This window comes from Abramis brama (genome assembly GCF_963993115.1).
Source record: "Abramis brama genome assembly, chromosome: 19".
Taxonomy (NCBI): Eukaryota; Metazoa; Chordata; class Actinopteri; order Cypriniformes; family Leuciscidae; genus Abramis; species Abramis brama.
Genome location: NC_139981.1, coordinates 4,552,662 through 4,577,479, shown reverse-complemented (window position 1 = coordinate 4,577,479; position 24,818 = coordinate 4,552,662). Strand labels below are relative to the sequence as shown.

Below are 24,818 nucleotides of genomic sequence, written 5' to 3'. Positions count from 1 at the left end.
GAAATTACAAGAGCAACAATGAACTTACATGTACTGCTATACATTTTACAGTAAATTAGAGCATTTGCTGTGGAGTTCAATTCACTAACTACATTTGAGATTTTTCACTGCTGTGTGTATACATTCGCTTTAAGTTTAAAACTTTTTGTCAAATAAAACTCACAATAACAGGTTTTCATTAATATAACACATTTATTGAGCAATAATATCTATTTAACATAAGCACCAGATTCCCAAATATATTTGGAGAAACAAAAATAAAGATTGCACAATACATGAAAGGCTTTAGCCTTAGAAAGAACCACTGAGAACAGCAGCACTTAAAGGATTAGTTCACCTCAAAATGAAAATTTCCTGATAATTAACTCACCCCAATGCCATCCAAAATGTTCATGTCTTTCTTTCTTCAGTGGAAAATAAATAAAGTTTTTTGACTAAAACATTTCAGGATTTGTATCCACACAATGGATTTCAATCGCAACCAACATGTTGAAGTCCAAATCAATGCAGTTTCAAAGGGCTTTGAAGTGCTTCAAATGGCTCTGCATGATCCCAGCTGAGGAATAGGGTCTTATCTAGCAAAATGATCGGTCATAAAAAAAAACAAAAAAAAAAAACATATATTATATTTACTTTTTAACCACAAATGCCTGTCTTGTACCATCTCCGAGATGCGCTACGTATTACTTCATCACGTTGGAAAGGTCACGAAAAAACTAAAACAAAGATTTCTGACGATTTTTAAGTTGGAGGAGAAAATTAGATTAATTTTTCGCCCTTCCCTACCTTTTTTAACCGGAATACACAGACAAATAACTTAGACCGATGACGTGACCCGTGACCTTCCCAACGTGATGACGTAATGCCTGGCGCATCACAGACCAGCACAAGACGAACAATTGTGGTTAAAAAGTATATACATTGTTTTTTTGTTTTTATGACCGATCGTTTTGCTAGATAAGACCCTATTCCTCAGCTGGGATCATGCAGAGCCGTTTGAAGCACTTCAAAGCCCTTTGAAACTGCATTGATTTGGACTTAAACATGTTGGTTGCAATTAAAATCCATTGTGTGAATACAAATCCTGAAATGTTTTCCTCAAACTTTATTTTCCCCTGAAGAAAGAAAGACATGAACATTTTGGATGGCATTGGGGTGAGTAAATTATCAGGAAATTTTCATTTTGAGGTGAACTAATCCTTTAAGTATCAACTATACAGGGCACACAAGTGTGACTGAACTTCAGTCATAAACAAAAGAAATGATCTGAACTGTGCCTACCTTTAATTTGCCAAATCCAAAAAAGGCAAGAATGAATATTAACTTGAACAATTATGAACTTGGAAATCAGGTCAGAGTCTCTTGTATCAATTCCATTGGAATACTTTTGTTTAAATGGCAAGCCATTCAAAGTCCATTAGTTTCCGTAACAGTGTGCATACATGTGGGTTCATTCCATGCATTTTCTTTTTTCCAGCAGCAACTTTTGATCCAGTTTCTGGGTTAATGCCCACAAGTCCTCTGTGAAAAAAACACAACATCCAATTATCAAAAAAACAAATACAAAATGTGTCAGACAACTCATAAATTACATTTAATTTCAATTAATAAAGAATTAGGGTCATTTAATTTTATCCAAAATTTTAATATAAAAATATTTAGCCTTCCATGTTTACAATAAACAAAATGTACAGATTATATCATTATTATACAGATTTAGTTTTAGTAATTTTAGATTTAGTTATTCATGCAGTGAATAAAATAATTCTCTATTCAGTGTGTGGTTAGCAATTTTTTGTTGTTCATTTGAAAACTTTTCCATAAAATATCTAATCCTGATAAACTATCCTAAATTGAAAACCTAAAAAAAAAAGTCAAGAAAATTTGAAAGTCTTTAGTAAATATCGAGTAAGATTTTATGCTCTGAAATACCTCTGAATAAATTCCAGCGTGCATGCAGCGTCATCCTGATAAGCGAGATTTAAGTTGTAATAGGTCGCAAACAATGCTGCCAGGCCCTCAACAAATGCCTCTGAAAATGGGCCCAGGACAACTTCCCTTTCGACTGACAACATCCACTTGCTTGGGGTCATGGATTCGCCTGTAAAAAATAGAAAAAATATGGCAGGGCATAGATTAATAAGTGTTGTAAAAGTATGGTTCATGGGTAGCTCATGTTAAAGGGACAGTCTGAAAAGAATGAAATGAAGTGAAAATTACCATGATTTACTCACGACATCCTATGAGTAAATTATTTTCTTCTTTCAGACAAATACAATCGGAGTTATATTAAAAAATGTTTTAAAGGAATACTCCACCGTCTTTTCATATTAAACTATGTTATTCCCTTAACTAAGACGAGTTGATACATACCTCTCTCATCTCAGTGCGTGCACTCAATCGCTCTGTCTTGCGGCGAAACTTTGTTAGCACTTAGCTTAGCCCAGTTCATTCAATATGGGCCAAGCAGAGAAGCTACCAAACACCTCCACGTTTTCCCTATTTAAATACAGTTACTCACGTAGTGTAACTCGACCTAGGACGGTGACACAAAACAAAACGTTGCGCTTTTCTAAGCATGTAAAATGGATAACTATATTGTATGGTGGAATACCATAGCAAGTGCTTATGAGCACTTCGTCTTGGCGGAGTAATATCTTCACCAGAGGGAGCGGGGGCCGGTGAGAGGATTTTTCACGAGTGAAGATATTACTGCGCCAAGACGAAGTGCTCATAAGCACTTGCTATGGTATTCCGCCATACAATATAGTTATCCATTTTACACGCTTAGAAAAGCGCAACGTTTTGTTTTGTGTCACCGTCCTAGGTCGAGTTACACTACGTGAGTAACTGTATTTAAATAGGGAAAACGTGGAGGTGTTTGGTAGCTTCTCTGCTTGGCCCATATTGAATGAACTGGGCTAAGCTAAGTGCTAACAAAGTTTCGCCACAAGACAGAGCGATTTAGTGCACGCACTGAGACGAGAGAGGTATGTATCAACTCGTCTTAGTTAAGGGAATAACATAGTTTAATATGAAAGAACGGTGGAGTATCCCTTTAAAGACAAATTTCTGAGGATTTCGATATATGAGAAGACCTTGAGTTTTTTTACACAGCCCTATTTGTTTGAACCACCAGAGGCGTTAAAGCTTACACTGCTCCTACGTCATACATCATGTCAGGAGTTACTTTCTTTAGGCATAAGTCGACTTTAGTTTAATAATGTATATTTTACTTACACAAACACATCGCTTCGCTTCAGAGGGCCTTTATTTACCCCCTGGAGTTACTTTTTACTGGATTACTTTTATGATGGATGATGCACTTTTTAGAGCTTTAAAATCTCATCCTCCATTCACTGCCATTATAAAGCTTTGGAGAGCCAGGACATTTTTTAAAATAACTTCGACTGTATTCGTCTAAAAGAAGAATGTCATACACCTTGGATGGCTTGTGGGTGAGTAAATCATGATGTAATTTTTGATTTTTAGATAAAGACACTATAAACTATGGATTTATAATGAAGATCAATGTTACTAATAAGGATTTGTGTTACTAAGGAGAGAGAATGGTTCAGAGATAAAAAAAAAAACAGGGCACAGAGAGAGCTAACTATGGAAGGAATATAGGAATGAGAATAGAATTGTGAAATAGAATACAGGAACAGAGGTAGCAAAATTGTATTTTTAAAATGGCCATTACAGTGAGAAGAAAAAAAACATTACAGGACAAACAGTTATCCATTTAAAAGCTAGAGAGCAAAGAAAAGTGTATATGATGGAGACACAGACACAAAGTAAAGCAACAAACCTTGGATGATCAGTGCGGGTGAATCCGGTAATCCCTCTCTTTCCATGTCGGCTGCAGTTGCTGCTGCCTAAGAAAAACAAAAATGAATTTAGTATTACAATTAAATCTTTAAGACATTAAAAATCTAAATTTTATACTTACATCAGCTTCAATTAGAAGGGATTCTGTTCTCTCTTTAAAATGGGCCATTAAGAGTTGCAAGATGCACAGGACCAGAGAATTTCCCTCTTGATACTTCGACAGAACAGCACACACCTCATTGTTTGTTGGCTTTTCTTAAAAATCTTAGAATCCTCTTTCCTTTCCCTTCAATGCTCTCCATGATTTTGTGTAGCAGTGAGATGTCAGTAAGCAATTGGAAATGTAAAAAGATCCCCTTCAGACAAAACAGGTAAGGCCATGAGTTCTTTAGTTCAGACAGTGGCGGAGGTGGAGTGGCGTTTATATCACGGCGCTGACGGTAATATGTGACCTCCATCAATTTGTGAAGTTCTCCTCTATCGGCTCCAGACATTCCTTCAGTAGAATGAAGCAGTACCATTTGCTTGCGCTTCTCTTCTAGAGTGTCATCATTTTCTCCTGCAGGAAACTCCTCTGGCTGCCAACTGACACAACCATATTGATCAGCCAGCCTTCTTGAGCTCTGGCTTATGGTTCTACACGATGATCGTAGTCGTTCTTTTCTCCGACGAGCTAATGTGTTGTTCCTGTTTACATGTTCAACACGGGTTTTAACTTGCAAGAGCAAAGAGGCATACCCACTACCTATTTTTGTTCCATCAGACAAAACATCAGCAAAGCTGTCCGGGTACTGCTTAACAATATTCTGCACTACAATCTGACACTGTGCCTTTGATGGGTTTACTTCATGTTTTTGCATGTTATCCACTAACATTCTAACTAGCTTCCTTCGATCAGCTGGTGATGGTCTTTTTTTATTTGCAATAGCCAGTTTAATTCCAGAAGGCATGACTTCCCAAGGCACCTTAAATGTTTCAGCCCAGGCGCAAGATGCTGAAAAGCAAGCCGTAGAACGAGATGGTGTAGAACTTGAACTGTCTGATCCTGGGCTTGATATATCAGAAAGAACTTGACGCGATGAGCGTTGGGGAGTCGAGCAGCTGGATTGTTCTAACACAAATAGCCAATTAAAAATATGAAATTTGAACATGAAACATTGTGCAATATTTGTCAAATGGACATTAGTCATTTTAAATAAAATTAAATAAAAAAATACCTTCATTTTTCCATGCACTCAGTAGTTTGCGGCATTGTATAGGCCTGAGGAATTCCATGAGGTCTTCTTCTTTGACATACTGGAGGTCATCTTTTGTCTCAACACCAATAGCAGAGAGCCCATGGATAAAATTTTGAAGCGTTTCATCAGAGAGGCCAGGTAACGAAGAGGAGATGGCAAGTTTTATTTCCTCTAAATTAGACATACCTTAAAAAGATGGAAAAGAGTGGTGTAACACAATCACAGACAAGCCACATGTGTTATACTCCTGGAGAGGGTAATAATCTAATAGCTCCTCTTGAAGTACACAGACATTCCTTGGGTCCTCATCTGTTATGCAGTATACACCCAAATCCACCAACTTCACAGCACGCCGTTTCTCAGACACAAAGTAAACCACTGAATTCTGGTGAACAAGAATTAGTTTAATTCTGCCAACCTCCAAACCCTCCTCATTACTGGCCAAAAGAACAACCATGCCTTTCCTGTACTTTGTTCCTTTCAAAGTGATTTCAGTAGCTACTAATGTATTGCCTGGCTGAAAATCAAAATGATCAACTGATTCCCTGATTGCTTCGTTAAAATCATAAGAATAAAATTCAGAGCATTTTTCAACTTGCAGAGAAAGCTGGAAGAGGTTTCCAGCACTTAAATAGGCTTGGAGAAGCTGGTGCCTTTCTGCAAGTGTTGCGCATACATTTTTGAAGTTGTGCAATTTTCTAGCACATTGTTTAAAATAGGTATGTTTGCTCTCAAACCGCATAGTCCATAAGCGAATGAGTGGTCCAAATTGTTTTATAAGCTCTGGGTAATGGCACAAGTAGTGATGTTTAGGCTTGAGAGGCTTAGAAGGGAAAGTCACACACCTAAAATGAATGTACTCATCAATGAGCACTTTCAGATAAGCGATCTGATCTGCCAGTATTGCTGGTGCACAAATTAGGTCTACAATTTGTCTGAGGAGTAGAACGAGCTGCCACACTTCTGATTCTGGATCCTTAATTCGGTGTCCAACAATGACTGGTAAAAGTCTTAGAAGACACCAGTTCTGAACAGCGTGACCACAAAGCTTCTCACTCCCCGAGTTAACCTCAGCTGGTTTATCGGCAGCATCATTTCCTGTGTACTTAAACTGTTTAATATAGCGATTTAGCTCTGTGAAAGTAAAGCATTTCTCTTGATTTACCAAGTAATCAATGTACAACTTAAGATCAGATGCCACAACACCCTCAAAGAGGTCGTGTCCAAGGCAGGGGGGCAAGCCAGGCTGACAAACATGAAAAGAATTCAGCTGATTAAAAGGAGAGTTAAATTTGACTCCATCAACTACATTATCGCCAATGGTAGCAAGTTCCTGAATGTTTCTCTCATAAGACTCTACAGTTCGCTTCATAGCAGGTTCTAAAGGTGTGGCATGGAATGAGTCTCTCTCAATGGTGCAATACCTGCAGAAATGTAGGCTTCGGCTAAAGTTCTCGACAAAACCACCAATCATGTGGGATCCCAGGTTGTCGCCTACGATGGAACACAAAGAAGCTTTCAAAGTTTTGCCATCATTCACAACAACTCCATTCTCCTCGAGATCTTTGAGATCTTCAATTAGTGATCTAAAAACATGAGCTGGTCCAAAGTGCTTAAAATCTTGCTCATTACACAAAAGAACAAGTTGCATGTGGTCTATGTTTGACCTGTTGTGAGGTAAAATATCAGACAAGGTAAGATAAACTGCCAGTAATTTGTGTTTTTTTCTAGCTGAGCCTAAAGGATTTACCACCTCAAATGAATCCTGGTAAATGATCAAACCTAGAGATGATGGATCAGTTTGAAAGAGAGAATTTTCAGAAAAATTCGTACCATCCTTTACATCCCGAAACAGATCATTTTCAGCTGTTTGTGAGTGCACCTGTTCATATTGATCCCTCACAGACTGGCACTGAAACAGAGCGCTGATGGTCTGCTTAACTGGGACATATTGAGCAAAGCACTCTTTCCCATTTCTTTCACTGACTCCTAATAAAATAGGGACTGGCTCAACATAGTTGAAATCTTGCTTGAAAGTAGTCTTTCTCCTCTGTGCTGTACTTAGAACTCCACTATTACAAGCTGTCAGCAAATCCTCCCTAGACAACTGATCAATCACATCATTAATCCTTTCCTCTGGTAATTCAAGCAAAGCAAGCTTTTCCCTCAGTTTGCTAAGAAAATATGACTGCCCAATGTCATGGATGTTTTGAAATTCTTCAACAATGCCTTGAATGGTAGACTCAGGCAAAAGCAATTTAGCTTGCAGTTTCAGATAGAAGAGGGTTAAATTTCTTAGAAAAAGAGATTCATCCACAACTTCAGGAAAATTTTGCTCTACAACTTCTGATCTCTCGCTCTCAGACACGACATCTGAATCTGGAGTTTCCATGGTCATAGCAGGCTCTATCAGATGGTTTACAGAGCACATTTTATGTGTCCGTGATACATGTGATGCAAATGTAGATCTCACCTTAAATGTCCTGTTGCAACCAAATGGGCACCGGATCTCCAGACCGGACTGAATATGGCTCTTTAAATGAGACAAAAGCTGTGTTAGGGTCCCACATTGAACTTCACAAAAGTCTACATGGCATTTAATTGTTTTATCACACATCTGAGCCTGATGCTCTTTAGCAGCAGACCGGTGATGTTCCCTGTGATTTCTGTATATGTGAGACTTCAATGAAGAAAACTTAGTGAAAATATGTGGGCAATCAGGTACACCACATCTAAACCCTGATTTAGGCACATTTCTATGCAATTTCATATGCTGCACAAAACTCAGGATTGTACTGCTCTCATTATTACAAAAGTGACAGATAAACATGTTCAACTGCAAACAAATCAAAACTTCACAAGCTAATAAATGCACAGCAATAAAGCATGTGCACAGCAAATACCAATGTACTTTCTATTTAACAACTAAATTACAAATATGAATACCAAGCACCACTTACAAGTAATATTAACATAAAACTAAAACAAAAAATACTTCATTACACCATTTTAAATCGAACAAAAACGTAATTAGCTAACGTTAATGGCTTGGCAGTCAAGTTAAACACTTATTTGCATAAAACCTACACAATTTAAATGCAATATTTAAAAACTTACATGTCTATATTATTATGGTACATTTATACTATACAGTTATCAAAAATGTAGTAGTAAAATGGCAGCCCGGCCACACTTTCACGGTGAAGAAAATATAGCCAGCTAATCGTTCATCTGTGACTGCACTCATTAAGCAAAGTCATAAAATTGGACAAATAATCTAGATGATCCATTTTGCAACGTCACAAAATAAAAATAATAGTTAAGATATTGTGGATGTAACAGGATTTCACGTTTACACACCTCGTCGTCTCACTCTCATTCGAGGTCTTCCTCCGGTAATCGTAGCGCGCATGAGGTGAGCGCGAAAATTGAGTGGTGATGATGATGCAGCAGCGCCGAGCGCGCGGAAAGTCCCAAAATGTCCACTGAAGATGACGATTGACGAAATGACATCACACGCACTGCGCTACGCCGATGTCGTTGTTTAATCATGAGAGTTTTTAAAAGACAACAGTTTTAAAGTACTAGATGTGTACGTTATATAATCAAATGTCAGAGTTTAAATGGTGTAAATAATTCGCTAAAAATGCTGTATTTATTACAGTTGACTATTATTGACTTGTGAAGCGCCAAAACTTTCTTAAAAAAAACTTTTTCTTAAAATAAATTACAATGGTAAGCATGATAACCAGTAGCATTTACTGCATAGCCTAATCATGTTTCCAGAAGTCATAGTAACATGCAATAACAGTGGTAACTTAAAAAAAAACACACACTATCTTATTGGACCTCTAGAATTCACCACAATTATGCATGCTCCCACATGGCAAAATACAGTAATACTGTAAATTTAAAAATACAGTAGTCTATTGTAAATATTTACTGTAAAAACTACAGCAATTTTTTACAGTGTGGTAAATTTGGCCAAAATATCAGTTATAAAAAATTGCAATGTTTGACCATATCAGACTGATAACTTGAGTAACGTCATTACTTAAAAAATATCAGTGTTTCCAATTAGTCAAAACAACAGCCTAATATATTGGATTTACATGCTCAGATTACATTATTTTTAGATTTCCATATGTTCACAGGTGCCGCGAACCATATTCATTTATTCAGAGGGTATGAACAATTGTTTTCCATATCCATTTTCTTGAAAAGGGGCTTAACTTGTCAAACAGTGGTGGATTGTTCTGGACCTCGGCGATTAACTTCTTCACAATGTCGTCTGCCATTTTAAAAGCGCGAGGCCATTCAATTCGAGTGGATTCTGATTGGTTTTATCGTTCGACAGCTGGAATAAAATCGTTTTGAAAGTGATCCCAACAATATTGTTCCTCATATCTTTATCGTTATAGTTGTGGTGTGAACTCTGCTATTCTTTAATATGGAGAACAATTTTTAGAACTATATCTTTATCGTTATCTTTATAGTTATAGTCCTTGGTGTGAACGGGCCTTTAGACAGACGTCAGTCACAGAGAGCCGCAAACCAACAGCAGCCGCCTTTTACAGTTCCTCCTGAACCAAAACAGCCAGAACTACTGTAATTTGTAAGAGATGGAAACCTGTGACGTTATACTCTGCAGTTTGGCAACACTATCAACGCCGAAATGAATCTGCAGCAGTCAGGTGGTACAGGTCAGAGCTCTTTAAGTTATTTACGTTCAGTATTCTTGTAATGTTATCTGCTATGAGACATGAGATAGTTTAACGGCGCCTCTTGTGACACTTTTCATGTGTTTTGAAGGAGGCGTGGCTTTGGAGACGCTCTGAAGGGTGGGATCTCATGCTCTCAAAGCTAGCTTGCTATTGCTAGCCGCTCTGAAAATTGCCTTTAATTTTAAAGTGTTTAATTGTTTTCATGCTAAAATACTTTTCCTATAACAGCTTAATATACAGGGACATCTATAAATAAGTGATTTTCATAAACACTGTGGTGCTATTCACACCTTTATCTGTTTGGTTGATCATCATGTATCGATAGACACTGCTTTACATGATCTAATCAATTCCTGAAGGACATCAAGTCCCACCTTACCCCATCTCATTGATCATGTTTCACTCTGAAATACACCATATCGCTGATTTAAAATGTCTTAAAGGTAGGGTAGGTAATTTCGGAGAGGCTAGCAATACAGAGCTAGTGTTGAAAGCATGAGATCCCACCTTCCCTTCAGAGCGTCTCTAAAGCCACACCTCCTTTAAAACACATGAACGCGCAAAGCATCACGAGAGAGAGATGGCGTTAAACTACCTCATGTCTCAAACATTACAATAATAACAACTTACAGAGCTACTTGTAACACCTGACTGCTGCAGATTCATATGGGCATTGATAGCGTTGAGCGAAACGCATAAATCTGAGTCTGAGGACGTGAAGAGCTCCGGGGCAGAACATCACGGGTTGCCATCTCTTAATTACGGTTAGGACATGGTGTGAACACAGCATATGCTGGTTGTTTTGGTTCAGGAGGAACTGTGAAAGATAGCTTTTTGTGCATATGTTGTGCAAATGCATATGTTGACAGGCAAGTAGGCCATTGTATCATTGTATTCGTACCAAATGCAATGATTGGACAAACATTTTTTTTTTTTTAATCCTGAGACTTCCACAGAAGATGTAATTTAAAAAAAATATTTAGACCACTTATATTATTGATTGCTATCAGGATGTGAAGAGAGTTTAAACCAGTATAACAAGAAGTGTTTATATATATAAAATAATAATAATAATGAAGAATTTAGCACAAAGAAACTAGCATGACCGTTATTAAAATTATGGGTAATTCCGATAAGAGCTCATTTTATGTTCAATACAAAGCAATTACATTTAACAGTGTTAAATTATTAGTTACATCATTTTGTAAATATATTTAAATAGAAAGTAGTTATTTTAAATTGTAATATTTCACAATATTACTGTTTTTACTGCATTTTTTTTTTTTTTTTTTAAATGCAGCCTTGGTGAGCAAATGAGACTTCTTTCAAAACCATTAAAGAATCTTACCGACGACCCCAAACGGCATTAGATGATGGCAAAGATAATCTAAATATAAAAATAGAGGAAATGAGCATTTACAATTAAATAAATAGTACAATATATAATGATAATAAACATATTGCTCAATAAACAATGTGATACTGATATATTGTGCAACCCAAAATTATGTTTAATTTAATACTGTAATGTATTAAGTCTGAAATGAGTTCACATTTCAGACCACTTTACTTTTATGGTGCAATGTGTTTACAAGTGAAACAGGGCATTAAAAAAGTTCAGGACTTGATTGTATCCATCAGGAATTGATTGGATTGGGAAAAGTGGCCGTTACAAAAGAATGCATTCAGGTTGTTGGAAGGGATTGAAATCAAGAGGGATTGGCGACTGCTGAGAAGAAAAGTCATTTCAGCATTTGGAAATAACTTTAGATTAGAACAATGTGCACTGATGAATCATGCACAATAAAGAGCATTAAAGTGCTTTAACTAAAGTAAAAAGTGTTGATTTTGCTCCATGTTGACTTCAAATGTAAATTCACAGATAAATCTGCTTGCAACGATTTCAAGTATTCCCAACTAGTCTGTTTTGTTCTTGAATTTGCATATATATTAGCTAGACACCTGTGGAACGCCGTGTGTCAGTGAATGTCTGAGAGATGTTTCATTCCGATCTTATCAGCACACAGCAAAAACAAAAGACACAGATTCTTCAGAACGATAATGTCTCTTCCTGTGCTCCAAAACATGCTTCATCAGATTCTGTGGTGAGTTGCACAACACTGACTTCAATTTATTCGTGCACAAACAAATGTCACATAATCACCGCCATGGCCAGAGAGTTTTATGAAATGTTTTATATTCTCTGCATTAGGGCGGAGAGTAAACAGACGTGCTCATGCAAACCTGCATATGCTCACATCTAGGGAACAGAAGAGACTTGAGAGGTAATAACTAAACCTTTTAATCACCATCAGTTTAGGCATACGATAAAAGGTGTGTGGTATTTACAATCCTCCCTCCTTCGTTCCAGCTAGAACAATCGCACAAAAATCATCAGCTCTTCTGCAGAGTTGATGCCATGTGGAGTCAAGAGTGAACATGTTGAAAAGAGCAGCACAACAATAGGCGTTTTGGCACGAGCTCTCAGAAAACAGGCTAAAACACACAGGCCTACAGAGACGGCAAGGGGAGGAACAGAGACCTTGACTTGTGCTCGTGCCAAACCAAGCTTCTCTAGACACGGTGTGCTGAATACAGCTACTGGATCATGTACAGAAGTCTTTACACCGCAATTTATCAGACTAAAATCATTAATTTAAACCACCAAATCACCTGAGGGAAGAGTGTGGGTGGGAATGAGCGAGAGAACATTCCAGCTCATTAACTGTGTTGCGGAGGAGTATTCCTCGGTCTACAACATGTCGGCACACATCAAATACTCTTTCTGTGCCAGCAAATGACAGTTTGATTGAACGACTTGATTTGACAGTTTAAGGATAAAAACAACAGGCCGCCGTTTTCTGTGCTATTAGTGTCGCCAAGCGGTGATTGTTTTAATTGTGCCGAAAGTTGCTGTTGGTGTTTGGGATGTTCAAACAACTTGCTTTGACTCAGTCATTTAGTTTTCTGTCATGCAAATTTAGCTATCGTTGGATACTGATTTTTTTTGTGTGTGTGTGTGTGGGGTGGGGGGGGGCAGTCTAACATTGTTTTACTCTTATTTCATGAGCAGTTATGTAATGTTATTCTGATTTGTAATAACTACTGTAAAATATTTTTTGGGAAAACTTGGATGTTTTGATGTCTGCAGGCCTCATCAACAACTAATGTGCAAGTGCAACAGCGCCACCCAGAGTTCAGAACATGATCAGGTTGTTTTCATGGATAAGATCTCATTCTCTTCCAGAAAAATACCCTCTTCATATTGCAAACATTAAGATACTAAGAATGTTTAACTGGGAGTTAATCCTACGAAAATATGTACAGGTCACATTTCACATCAGAATATATATATATGATTTTTTGACAATTTAGAAAATCATTCGAAATGTGCTTGAAATTAATATCAAGCCTTACAATAGCCTTCATGTTCTTATAAATAAATCATGTATAATACATGTTTAAATTTTGGTGTAAAATTACTCCAGGCATGTTCTACGTTTTGTCCAAGTCACTTACCCTGCATTTTAGATCTAAACTTTGTGCTAAAAGCAAGTGAGCAATTCTGTAAATACTGTACCAGGTGATATTAATCTAGTGGTTTGTCAAAATGCATCTCTACTTTACATGTCATGAGTGTATTGTTTTTGAACTGTAACTTTCAACTAAATTGGAAAGTCATTCATAACCTAAGGTAAAATTTATTACAATTTCTGGAGAGAAAAAACAAAAGTGCACACCAGGAATTTTTTTGCATTCTTTATTCAGAAACATCCACAGTACAGCACAAAAACACCAATATGTACAATATTTCCCACCTGTTTGACATCTTGCCTTCTTCCAATAAAACCAACTTTATATCTGAAAGAAAACATTTATGATGAATTCAGATGCTCCCACGTCCCAACTTACCCACCCCGACCCCAAGTGTTCACTACACAAACTATTTACAATATTTACAGTCTTTTTACACCACTGTTGAATCTCAGTGTTTATTATTTTTAGAAGAGTATTTGCCGAAGGGGACCCACTGTCCATATGGCTTCCTGTCCGCCACACTGTCGGCTCTTGATGTTACCTTACTGTCATGAAGCGTCGGGCTGTTAGAAGGTTTGGCAACGGCATTCTGTGAATATAAAGAGGTATGATCAACTTCAATATTTCAGTATGTTCTAACAATCATCATTTTTGTCTGAGGTTTCATGAACTTACATTGAGGCTGAAGGTAATTGGCTTCATCTTGGGTGATGTCTGAGAAGTCTCTGCCTCACCATCATTATTGGCAACACCGTTTACCTACAGGCAAAGAAAAAGGGAAAAGGATATTGACCACACTGTTGTCTTGATATAAACCTCACTTCAGTGTCACATGATTTTCAGTTCTAAATGAGACGCCCTCACCCTGGGCTCAAGTCATGCAAAAGCAGCAAACTGAAGAGACTGTAATGCCAGTGCTGCCCTTCTAATCAGTCTGACATCAAAAACACCATTCATCATGGCGTAACACCCGTTTACATTTTCAATAGTATTTTTACAAGCAAAAATGAAAATCTATACACAAGGCTTTGTTCACACTGCACCCATGTCCAATGAATGTTTCATAAATCTGCATAGTCATTTTGCAAGTAATGCAAATTTATTCACACTTCATGTGATTAAAAAAACTAAAAAAAACTGAATTAAACCAAAAAGCAAACAAAAACAAAGTAAAATTTTACACATTGATGCCTTTGTAAAAAATTTATTTATTACTACACTTTTTGCATTATACAAGCCACTAAACGGCTCTGAATCGGTCAAAGAAATAATAATAATTTGGATTTTTGCTGCTTATGAACAAAGCCAAAAAATGATTAAATGATGAGAGTATATATTTCCAAACCCCCATCCATCATCGTAGAATGAGCTGTCTGGTCTTCACGCACAGTGAACAGAGGAAGATTCTGGAAAATGACAACCCAGTTCAACCATCAACAGATAAGTCATTTCCTGTAGTTCTAATAGCGGTAAAATACACTTCTGGACAAAAGTTTGGGGTCGGTACGATTTTTTTTAATGTTTTTGAAAATAAAGCTGCGTTTATTTTGATTTAAAAAAAAAGTGAAATATTACTACAAATTTAAAATAATTGCTTTCTATTCTAATATACTTTAAAATATAACTTATTCCTGTGATGATTAGGTGCTCAAGAAACATTTCTGGTTATCATCAACGTTGTGCTGCTTAATATTTTTGTGGAAACTGTGATGCATTTTTTCAAGATTCTTTGATGAATAGAAAATTCAAAAGAACAGCAATTACTTGAATCAGAAATCTTTTGTAACATTATAAATGTCTTTACTGTCACTACTGATCAATTTAATGCATCCTTGCTAATTTCGAAGAAGAAAAAAAACTTCTACTGACCACAAACTTTTTGTACACGTGTTGTATGGTGGCTGAAAGTGGCTCAGCTCTATGTGAGGTCAATTAATGCAATTGGTCTGTTTTTGTTCAACACAAGGCTACCGCTGACATCATACACGGTTACTTAACCTTCGCAGTTGTGCATATAAGACTTAAAGCTGGTGTCATTCAAGTCATGTGACCTCCCTCTTTGTCCAAAGGGTGGAGGAGTTTCAGCTCTACAGGAACAGAAACGATATAAAAAAACAATGCAATTGAAGCTAAATGCAGCTCCTCAATACAGTGAGAGGAATAATAGCCATGAGCTCATTCATTCACACACATACACACTCACACGCACAGTAGTACATACTCTTTAACGTGTACCGTTACCTAATCCGGACATGAGCTGTTCATCATTCCATTAAATCCATCAGGCAAAATCATTCATGTCTGAGGAGACAGATTACATGGTGACCCAGGTTGGGCAAGTACAGCGCGCAATCACAGTTTAAACAGACGCGTTTCAATGGGTTAGTCAACGTCCCAAGATCAGATTTAACAAAGTACAGATGAGAATCTTACTGGAGAAATTAGCTGGAATTCCGTTCGGGACGTTCATGCAACATTACAGAATTCTAACAAACACTGTGTGTGTGTTAGTAACACAGTCGTGTGTGTGTGAGGCTCACCTGTGCTAGTGTCTTCTGAGGTGCCAGGTCAGCCCTCAACCTTTCCTCTTTATCTGATGAAGATCTCCTCTTCTCCTCCTCCTTCAGACTAGCTGGCAGCTCTAAGTTCTGCACTCCAAGAATCCTGGCAGCATTTGCTTTGGCGACATCCAACAGATACTTCTTCTCTGTGGGAGATTTTAGGATGCCAATTAATATATATATAGATAGATAGATAGATAGATAGATAGGAGATTATATTACATATATAATAAAAAAAACAACAGATTATAAATGTATATAATTTGTATAATAGTAATAGTTATTATAAAGTATACAGAATAAAAAATAAAAAAAAAGATATATATTTTTATTTATACTACCATTATTCTTTCAAAAGGTCATCCATTCTAAAACTAAATGATGGAACAGTACTGATATTTAGGTTATTAACAGCTGTGGAGACCATGAACAGTTATGTATGGAAAAGAGCTCGCTAAAAATATTCTAATCCTGCTTTTGTCTTCCATGTAGCATAATTTTAAAAAGATGTGAAACTGATCTTACCCTCAAGGCTCAGGCGAATGGCAGAGCGTTCAGGGCTGCGAGACCGGCTTCTGTTTGCTCTGGGGTTGTAGGGTGAGCGGGAGAAACGGCATCGGTATCGCCCCACAAACCTACTTCCCCTCCAGTAGACTGGTGAACGGCTGCGAGAGTGGGATCGGGAACGGGAACGCCTGGAGCGTCTGGAGTAGCTGTAGGGAGATGGAGAAGGACTGTGGCGACGGTAGCGTCTGCGGGAGGAACCCTGGGGAGTAGGGCTGTATGAGCGAGAGCGAGCACGGTAGCGGCGAGGAGGAGAATGGTGTCTGTGGCGGCAGCGTGAGCGGCCCGAGCAGCGTGGATGAGAGCGGGAACGGGATCGGGAACGTGAGCGTGAGGAAGAGTCACTGTCGGAGGATGAGCTCCGTGACCTGCGAGAGGAACGGCTTCCTCTGCTGCTGGAATACGAGCTGTCGCTGTCACTGCTGATGCTGGAGCGAGAGGAGCTGCGACCCGATGGAGCTTCCTGATCAAAGATGGACTTCACACGCTCACGCCTAGGGCTGGCTTCCTGCTTCATGATCAAACCTATGAACACAAAGCATTACACGTTACTCATGAACTAACAGTTAAATCAATCAGTTCACATTCAGTGATGAATGCATCCATTAATGCTCAATTTTGCATAAATCTACATGTGAATTTGGTTGACCTGGAACCATGATTTTTTTCCCAACCTGGAAATCACAATTTTGAAATTCCCTGCTTTTTCATGTTTTTATGATGCGAGAACCTTGATGCATGTAAATAAATAAAAGAAAAGTCTTTAAAGGCTGCACCAAACTAATCAGGGTTAATTCATATATATATATACACATATATTTTTTTTTTTTTTTTTTTTTTTTCCTGAAGGTTTTTACAGAGTGGCTTGTTCAAATATCATTTGCCTGGTTTATATAGCATTTATTCCTAAAAAGAGAAGGTGATTTTATTTTTAAGACTGTTGACAGCAATTTCTGATATATGGAATAAGAAAAATAAAATCTCCAAAATCGCCTCTCTAAAACCATTCAACTCAACAAAATGAAACAAGAATTGCGAACCTGGCTTTATCTAATGTTCAGATTTCTGTTTTGGAAATTTATGCAAATTACTGCATATGCCTTATGCTTACTTCAGAAAACATATAATACAAAATAATTGTCTTAAAGTGACTAATCAACTGGGGCGTATGGTGATATATATTCGTTAAACGTATATTCAAATCATAATATAGGACATTTATTTTCTAAAATAAAAGTTGACGACGATAACAAAGAAATCAGAAATGAGCAACGTCGAATGAGAATGTTCTGGAACTGAAAGTAGGTCAGGTGATGTCCCCGCCCCCCTCCTGTCAATCAAATTACACAATCGCGAATCTAGAACATTCCGTAAGAAATTTTCACTTGTTTCTTTCAGGTGATCAAATCAAATTTCATATCACTTTGACAGAATACAAATGTCACAATCCATATATCAATCAATCTGTTCCGGTAATGAGCCGTTCACTATCTAATGTTTACTGTTATAAAGGTTACCGTATTGCTAATTCAGTGGGGACAGTAGATATATAACGTTTTTTTGTTTAAGGTGCTTTGAATAAATATCATTAATTAAATAGATATACTATAAGCAACATTTAGCTGTAACTTACCGTCAAAATGACTTGATCCAACAGTAAGACTCTATGAGGAGAACTCTTTACGTTAGGTAACGTTATATCACGCGATTCGCCTCGAGCGAGTTCAAAACTGAGAGAATTTTAACTCCAACACAAAAAGCTGTGAAATAAACAAATGTTTATTCCCTCGTATGTGTCCTTTTTAGTGAAAGGGCAATTTCTCGAAACAAAGGATCTGGATACTGTATCAACCGTCGATGATTTCTCGCGAGTGGTTCAGCGTGAAGTGGCTCGTGTGCAGAGAGACCGTTTTTTCAAACGAAACCCACTGACGTCATCGGGGATTTTGGAAAATTCGAGAAGCACCACTTGGGAAATCCATAGACATAATAAAGTTTGTTTATTTTTTATTTATTTTTACTTTAGTAAGATTTTGGTTTATTCTTCTTTCAGAATAGTGGAAAGAAAACATCCATAAAACACATTTAAGTATTTATTTTATCACACTTGAGTAACGTTACAGATTAAGACTTGAGTAATTTAAGACTGTGATTAGGAAATACTTTCATATATAGTGTTTTTTGTCGTGTTTTTATTTTATTTTTATAAATTCATAAGCAACGTTATATTAAATTGTCTCTCTCGAGAGCTCGCGTTTTATCGCGAGATTTACCTGGTGCTCCAGGCAGGGGCACTCGCCTTTAACACAAATATATCACGGTTACGTGAGCTGCGTGATAGAGCATTTTTTCCCCACTTCAAATAAAAGGAGACTATCTTGTGCTTGAGGAGACAGGTCCTGACTATTGCATTGGAAAATGGCGATTGAGAACTTGCTTCCGGCCAACTTTGGCTATGCGATTTTTACATATTTGTATAGTTTTGTCATGTTAACCTATCTCGGGCTACAGGTTGGTGCTGCAAGAAAGAAGTATGGGATAAAGGTACGATACGGCTTCGCATGCAATGCATACTATTAGATTGGCCAAAAAGATAATGATGCGTAGTTAACTTTGATTTCTGATTTATGCATGTTTTATGACAGATGCTTCGGTTTAATGTGTTTTTCTGCGCTCGTGTTTTGTGTACAGTATCCCACCATGTACAGCGATAAGGAGCCACTTTTCAACTGCATTCAGAGAGCGCACCAGAACACACTGGAGGTGTATCCACAGTGGCTGGTCTTCCAGACTATTGCTGCATTAGAGTATCCTGTGAGTATCAGAAATGTGTGCCATTGAGAATGCAAATTCAAAGAAACCCATACAACTACTGTAAATCTGATTTTTAATATTGCATTAATGTGTTCAGTTTAAATTACTTATAAAATGTTATCATATAGCACATGGGGTATTTCCTGAAACATGACATGACATTAAAAAAAATACATTTTAAAGAAGTTGTGAAGAACATTAATGTTGCAGAATACCTCAGATTTTTATGTCATCTCAAACATTCTGGTGTGCATTTTGTTAAATCTGTTTTGATGAGGTTGTGTTGACAGTATTGAACTCAGTTTAAAGCAATAAAAACTTGCATATCAGAGAAGAAATAGGCAGAATTAGTCTAAATGAATCATGTTTTGTTGAAAGATTTGTTTGTGAGTTCATAACATTTATTTTAATCGTAATTCAGGAAGTGCCTCTTCCTGCTATTCCTATTCAAATCCAGTTTAAAGTGGAGGTAGTCAATTCAAATTCACACTAAATTGGGCTTGTAACTGAAATGTTGTTTGTTTAAACTCCACAAGGGTTTATAATCTATCATCATTATGCCTTTGATCAAAACACTTGACCTTTATCAAGGATGTAGCAGAAGGAAGTGTGTTAAAAGTGCACTGTAAATCATGTTCATTTAGTCTCTTTTCATGTGCTCTCCTTCTCTCATGAAAACCCTCTCACCCAGTTCACTTCTGTTTATCTTGCATGTTTTATCTCCCATATCAGCTTGTTGCCTCGGTGTTAGGAGTCATCTGGGTTACGAGCAGATTCTCTTATGCCTGGGGTTACTACACGGGTGGTAAGTCTTTGCAATGCACATATAGAAGCCTGTAGCAATTCTCAGATGTTTCTCAGAAGTTATCGCAAATGCAAAAGCACATTCACATCTGTTTCTGAATCAGAGTACAGATGTGAAAAGCAGAGCTTTTATTTGTGCATTAAATTATAGATTTAAATGACATGTATATCCATGCATTTTGAATCGCTGTACATACATACATACATACATACATACATACATACATATATATATATATAAAACTGACTGTTAGAGACTAAATAAATATAATTTCTATTTAGAAGAAAAGTGTTTTTGTAAAACTGTTACATAAAACAATAAAGTCTGTGTCTGCAAACTTTTTGGAGGTTACACCAGTATATAGTTCAGTGTTTAGGTCAGTTAGTGGTATTGAAATAGCAGATTGGCTTGGTTCCATCTGGCGCCATTTTACCATTTTTACAGTTTAAAATGAGCAGCGCGTCAAAACAACAACGGAGCGGTTCACACCACAAACACTCTGGGTCGTTTGTTATGATTTTTCGGAGAGATTTATCTAGAGCCAAACACGCTTCATTCAAGCCCTTTCCACTCCATGCGCGTTGCTCCCTAACCCTAACCCTAACAAAGGTTTGTGACAATGTCTTTAGACATTTAGTTTTTTTCCCCTTATACATTTAGCATTATTAATCAGCATATTAAGAGCATTTCATAATAAACAATGTTATAATTTGGAAATGTATTTGGAGATAGCTAGGGTAGACAAAAAACTTTGAAATTACTAGTTAACTTTGTTTTGTTCTCATGATGAGAGCTTTGATTATTAGATTATGTACATTGTTTGTTTTTAGTAGTTTATTACTTTGCTATTACTGAGCAAAATATAAAAATGGTCCACCTGCACCCCCTGTGTCTTCAATGTGCCATATACGTAAGTGTCTAAATGTAAAAAATAAATAAATAACAATAGATAAATATAAAATATCTGATCTAACCTTTTTATATTCATATCCAGTTGGGAGAAATAATACCAATATTTTTTTGGTAACTATTGGTAAAAAAAAATGTACCAATCGGGCGTAAGGTTCCCATCTGTGAAGACTATTTTGAGTGTTTAGGAATTTTTCTTTTACAAAGTATTGCGGCTGCCCTGATGGAAATGTATAACTGTTCCAAAAAAGTATTGTCTGGACTTCTTGGAACTTTAATTGAATACCCCTGGTTCTTTCGAACATTATATGAGTATTATCCCTCTTCATCAGTTTTGTTTCTCTGTTTCAGATCCTGCTAAGAGGATGCGTGGTGTATACGGATACATCGGGCTGTTCGGAGTCATGCTGCTCTCCATCTATGTGGCTCTCAAACTGATTGGAGTCCTTTAAGGGAACAACATACCACATAAAACCAATCCTTGCCACTAAATGTAGTCTTTTTTTCACTTTTTTACTCTGTTTTTAAATTGCATTGTTCCATCCTGTAATTTATTTATTTTATTTTTTTACAAATTATAGAATATATTAATCACATTTAATCAACATTTTAGACTTTCATACTCAAGCTTTATGCTGTATTTCTCAGATTTCAATTAGAGTGACCAGTTAATCATTTGATGATGGTGTTTATGTGCAGACGACCTGGGTTTGAGTCCAGTTTAGGTCATTTTCGCTTGTTGATCACTGTCTGACTCTGAACAGGATATTTCAGGTGCAAATATTCAACAATATTATTGATTTGACTGCACTGACACAATTGGATGAGAACTGAACTGGGCGATGACAGTTTTCTCCAGAGCTACTGTATAGACAAAATAACTAAATGAATAAGTAGTGATTTTTACAATGGAAATGAATCAATGCTGAACTTACTTAGGCACTATTTTCTTCTAGAGCTGCTGTTCAGCCAAAACAAATTATGTTGCATTATTTTCCTGATATCACTGTAAAGCTGCTTTGAAACAATCTGCATTGTAAAAGCGCTATATAAATAAAGGTGACTAAACTTGACTTGTAAAACTGATAACTATCAGAGCATATCAGAGGCTGTCCTGATTTGATTGGCATGTATGGTCATTGGTCACCCTATGTTATATCAATAGATTCAGAGAAATGAATAATAAAATGTCAGTGTAAGATTCAAATAAACCATGTGTGAGTGCTTGATTGATTTAAAGTGAGAAAATGTATGGTGATGATCATACTTCATACTCATTTTAGCAGTGGAACATGCTCTGTCATTTCTGAAATCACTGAGAGGAGATTACAAAAGGTCCTTTATTTGTGAAAAATGAAATTAATTACATGATTCTGATCACTATGGTAATATTTAAAGTAGCATATGGCTGGGCTTTGGGACAACTGGAGCGTTAAATCATTTATAAACAGACCCTAGAGTGTTACTATGATGCTATGGTGTTGTGTGTGGTTACTATGATATCCTTATCACTCCAAAATCAGTTTTCCTTTTTTTGTGGTTATTTTTTGAGACAGTCTTATAGATAAGAAAAGCATTAGCACCCCTCTCCTCAGCAAACTACACGATTTCACATGTCATTTATCACACACAAGCAACGTGGCCAAGTTTAATATTTAGAGTTAGGAGTTTTATCAGAACACTATGAACAATAGTAATGCAAGCGGCACTAATAAACACAGATATTATAAAGAATTTACCGTAGTTTGAAAAGGCTAAAAGTTTTATTGTCTTTACAATTTTAGTTTAGCATTTCCAGGTTTGAAAATGGTATCTTTATATATATTGCAAAAGAGCCATTTTCTGTTCTCTTCACACTTTCTGATGTGTTTATGTGTTTTAAGTGTTGGATGGAAACATTTCACGGTGCAATTCTGTGTGATGTTTTTAGTTTGCTTGATTTGTTTTAATTTTATTTTATGTTTATGCTTTGTAAAGCACCTTGATCACTAACTGTAGCAGTGTTGAGTGTAACTCATTACTAAGTAATTAATTACTGTAATTTAATTACTTTTCCCTTGAAAAGTAAAGTAAACGATTACTCTTAATTTTTCTGTAATTAAATTACAGTTACTTCTGAGGTAATTGCATTGAAAACTGTACAGACTATAAAACAATTCTATATAAAACAGTAGTGGACTTAATTTTAATGTACCCTTCCTTTATATACAGACCCTTTCCAAAAAATTAGAATATCATGGAAAAGTTTATTTATTTCCATAATTCCATTCAAAATGTCCCCTCCTTGAACTGCCACCTTACTGTGGTGGAGGGGTTTGAGTACCCGAATGACCCTAGGAGCTATATTGTCTGGGGCTATATGCCCCTGGTAGGGTCTCCCAAGGCAAACAGGTCCTAGGCGACGGGTCAGACTAAGAGCGGTTCAAAACCCCTTATGATGAAGAAAAAACAGAGGACCGTGACGTCGCCCGGTATGGCGCAGCCGGGGCCCCACCCTGGAGCCAGGCCCGGGGTTGGGGCTCGTATGCGAGCGCCTGGTGGTCGGGCCTCTCCCCATGGGGTCCGGCCGGGCTCAGCCCGAAGGAGCGACGTGGGGCCACCCTCCCGTGGACCCACCACCTGCAGGAGGGACCGTAAGGGGCCGGTGCTAAGTGGATCGGGCGGCAGTCGAAGGCGGGGGCCTAGACAACCCGATCCCTGGATGTCCTAGGACACGCTGGAGAGACTATGTCTCCCGGCTGGCCTGGGAACGCCTCGGTGTCCCCCCGGAAGAGCTGGAGGAAGTGTCGAGGGAGAGGGAAGTCTGGGCATCCCTGCTTAGACTGCTGCCCTCGCGACCCGGCCCCGGATAAGCGGTAGAAGATGGATGGATGGCATTCAAAATGTTAAACTTCCATAGATTATAGATTCAGGGCCCACAACTTAAACGATTTCACGTATTTAGTTGTTTATTTGTACATAATTTGGGCTTCCAGCTCATAAAACCCATGAAACAGGATTTTAAAAAATTCGAATATTACATGAAATCACACAGTAATTACACAGTGATACCATGGTCACTGAACCAGGTTTTGGTTCTTTTGGCAGTGTGGGGCAGGTGCAAATCCTGCTGGAAAATGAAGGAAGCATGAAGTGCTCTGAAAATGTCCTGGTAGACGGCTGCGTTTAATAAAGCACAGTGGACCAAAGTCCTCTTTTCTGATGAGAGCAAATTTTGCATCTCATTTGGAAACCAAGGTCCCAGAGTCTGGAGGAAGAATGGAGAGGCACTTTATGGAGACAAACCCTAACCCTCCTTCATTTTCCAGCAGGATTTGCACCTGCCCACACTGCCAAAATAACCAAAACCTGGTTCAATGACCATGGTATCACTGTGTAATTACTGTGTGATTTCATGTAATATTCAAATTTTTTGAAATCCTGTTTTCGTGGGTTTTATGAGCTGGAAGCCCAAATTATGTACAAATAAACAACTAAATACTTGAAATCGTTTAAGTTCTGGGCCCTGAATCTATAATCTATGGAAGTTTAACGTTTTGAATGGAATTATGGAAATAAATAAGCTTTTCCATGATATTCTAATTTTTTGGAAAGGGTCTGTATTTTGGTCTGCTTATGCAATATATATATATTTGTTGTTGAAAGAACAGTTTCATATTTATCCTTGTATGGTTCAGCTGGTTGAGGACGTTGAAATGGGATTTAGAAAGTAATAAGTAATTTTTTAGAGACAGTAATTAGTACAGTAATATAATTACTCTGTTGAAACTAGTAATTAATTACTTTTTAGAGTAACTTACTCAAAACTGGATATTGCAGGACACAGCTGGTCATG

At 37.3% G+C, this 24,818-nt stretch overlaps 3 protein-coding genes across 4 annotated transcripts; 1 reads left to right on the top strand and 2 right to left on the bottom strand.

The window, feature by feature from the left end:
* Positions 1-1,268: 1,268 nt before the first annotated feature.
* LOC311069903 (uncharacterized protein) lies at positions 1,269-6,565 on the bottom strand. 2 transcript variants are annotated; one of them, XR_014603574.1, is made up of 6 exons: positions 6,494-6,565; positions 5,049-5,255; positions 3,953-4,942; positions 3,812-3,878; positions 1,933-2,101; positions 1,427-1,521 (listed from the first exon to the last, which is right to left on the bottom strand). XR_014603574.1 is itself a non-coding variant. In XM_084093458.1 (5 exons), exons 2-5 carry the CDS (start codon positions 3,998-4,000, stop codon positions 1,392-1,394), a joined length of 414 nt encoding a protein of 137 aa, XP_083949584.1. In that variant the 5' UTR covers positions 4,001-4,942; positions 5,049-5,255; the 3' UTR covers positions 1,269-1,391. The 2 variants fall into 2 exon arrangements, 1 of the variants encoding a protein (XP_083949584.1); XM_084093458.1 differs by lacking the exon at positions 6,494-6,565 and having other exon boundaries at positions 1,269-1,521.
* A 6,981-nt stretch (positions 6,566-13,546) lies between these two features.
* Positions 13,547-18,227, bottom strand: rsrp1 (arginine/serine-rich protein 1). The gene is made up of 5 exons (XM_084093019.1): positions 18,089-18,227; positions 16,417-16,980; positions 15,871-16,037; positions 14,006-14,089; positions 13,547-13,919 (listed from the first exon to the last, which is right to left on the bottom strand). The coding sequence occupies exons 2-5, from the start codon at positions 16,970-16,972 to the stop codon at positions 13,779-13,781; spliced, it is 948 nt and encodes a 315-aa protein (XP_083949145.1). The 5' UTR covers positions 16,973-16,980; positions 18,089-18,227; the 3' UTR covers positions 13,547-13,778.
* A 122-nt stretch (positions 18,228-18,349) lies between these two features.
* Positions 18,350-22,194, top strand: mgst3b (microsomal glutathione S-transferase 3b). Its single transcript, XM_084093021.1, has 4 exons — positions 18,350-18,999; positions 19,147-19,269; positions 20,002-20,074; positions 21,335-22,194. The coding sequence occupies exons 1-4, from the start codon at positions 18,874-18,876 to the stop codon at positions 21,433-21,435; spliced, it is 423 nt and encodes a 140-aa protein (XP_083949147.1). The 5' UTR covers positions 18,350-18,873; the 3' UTR covers positions 21,436-22,194.
* The last annotated feature ends 2,624 nt before the right edge of the window (positions 22,195-24,818 follow it).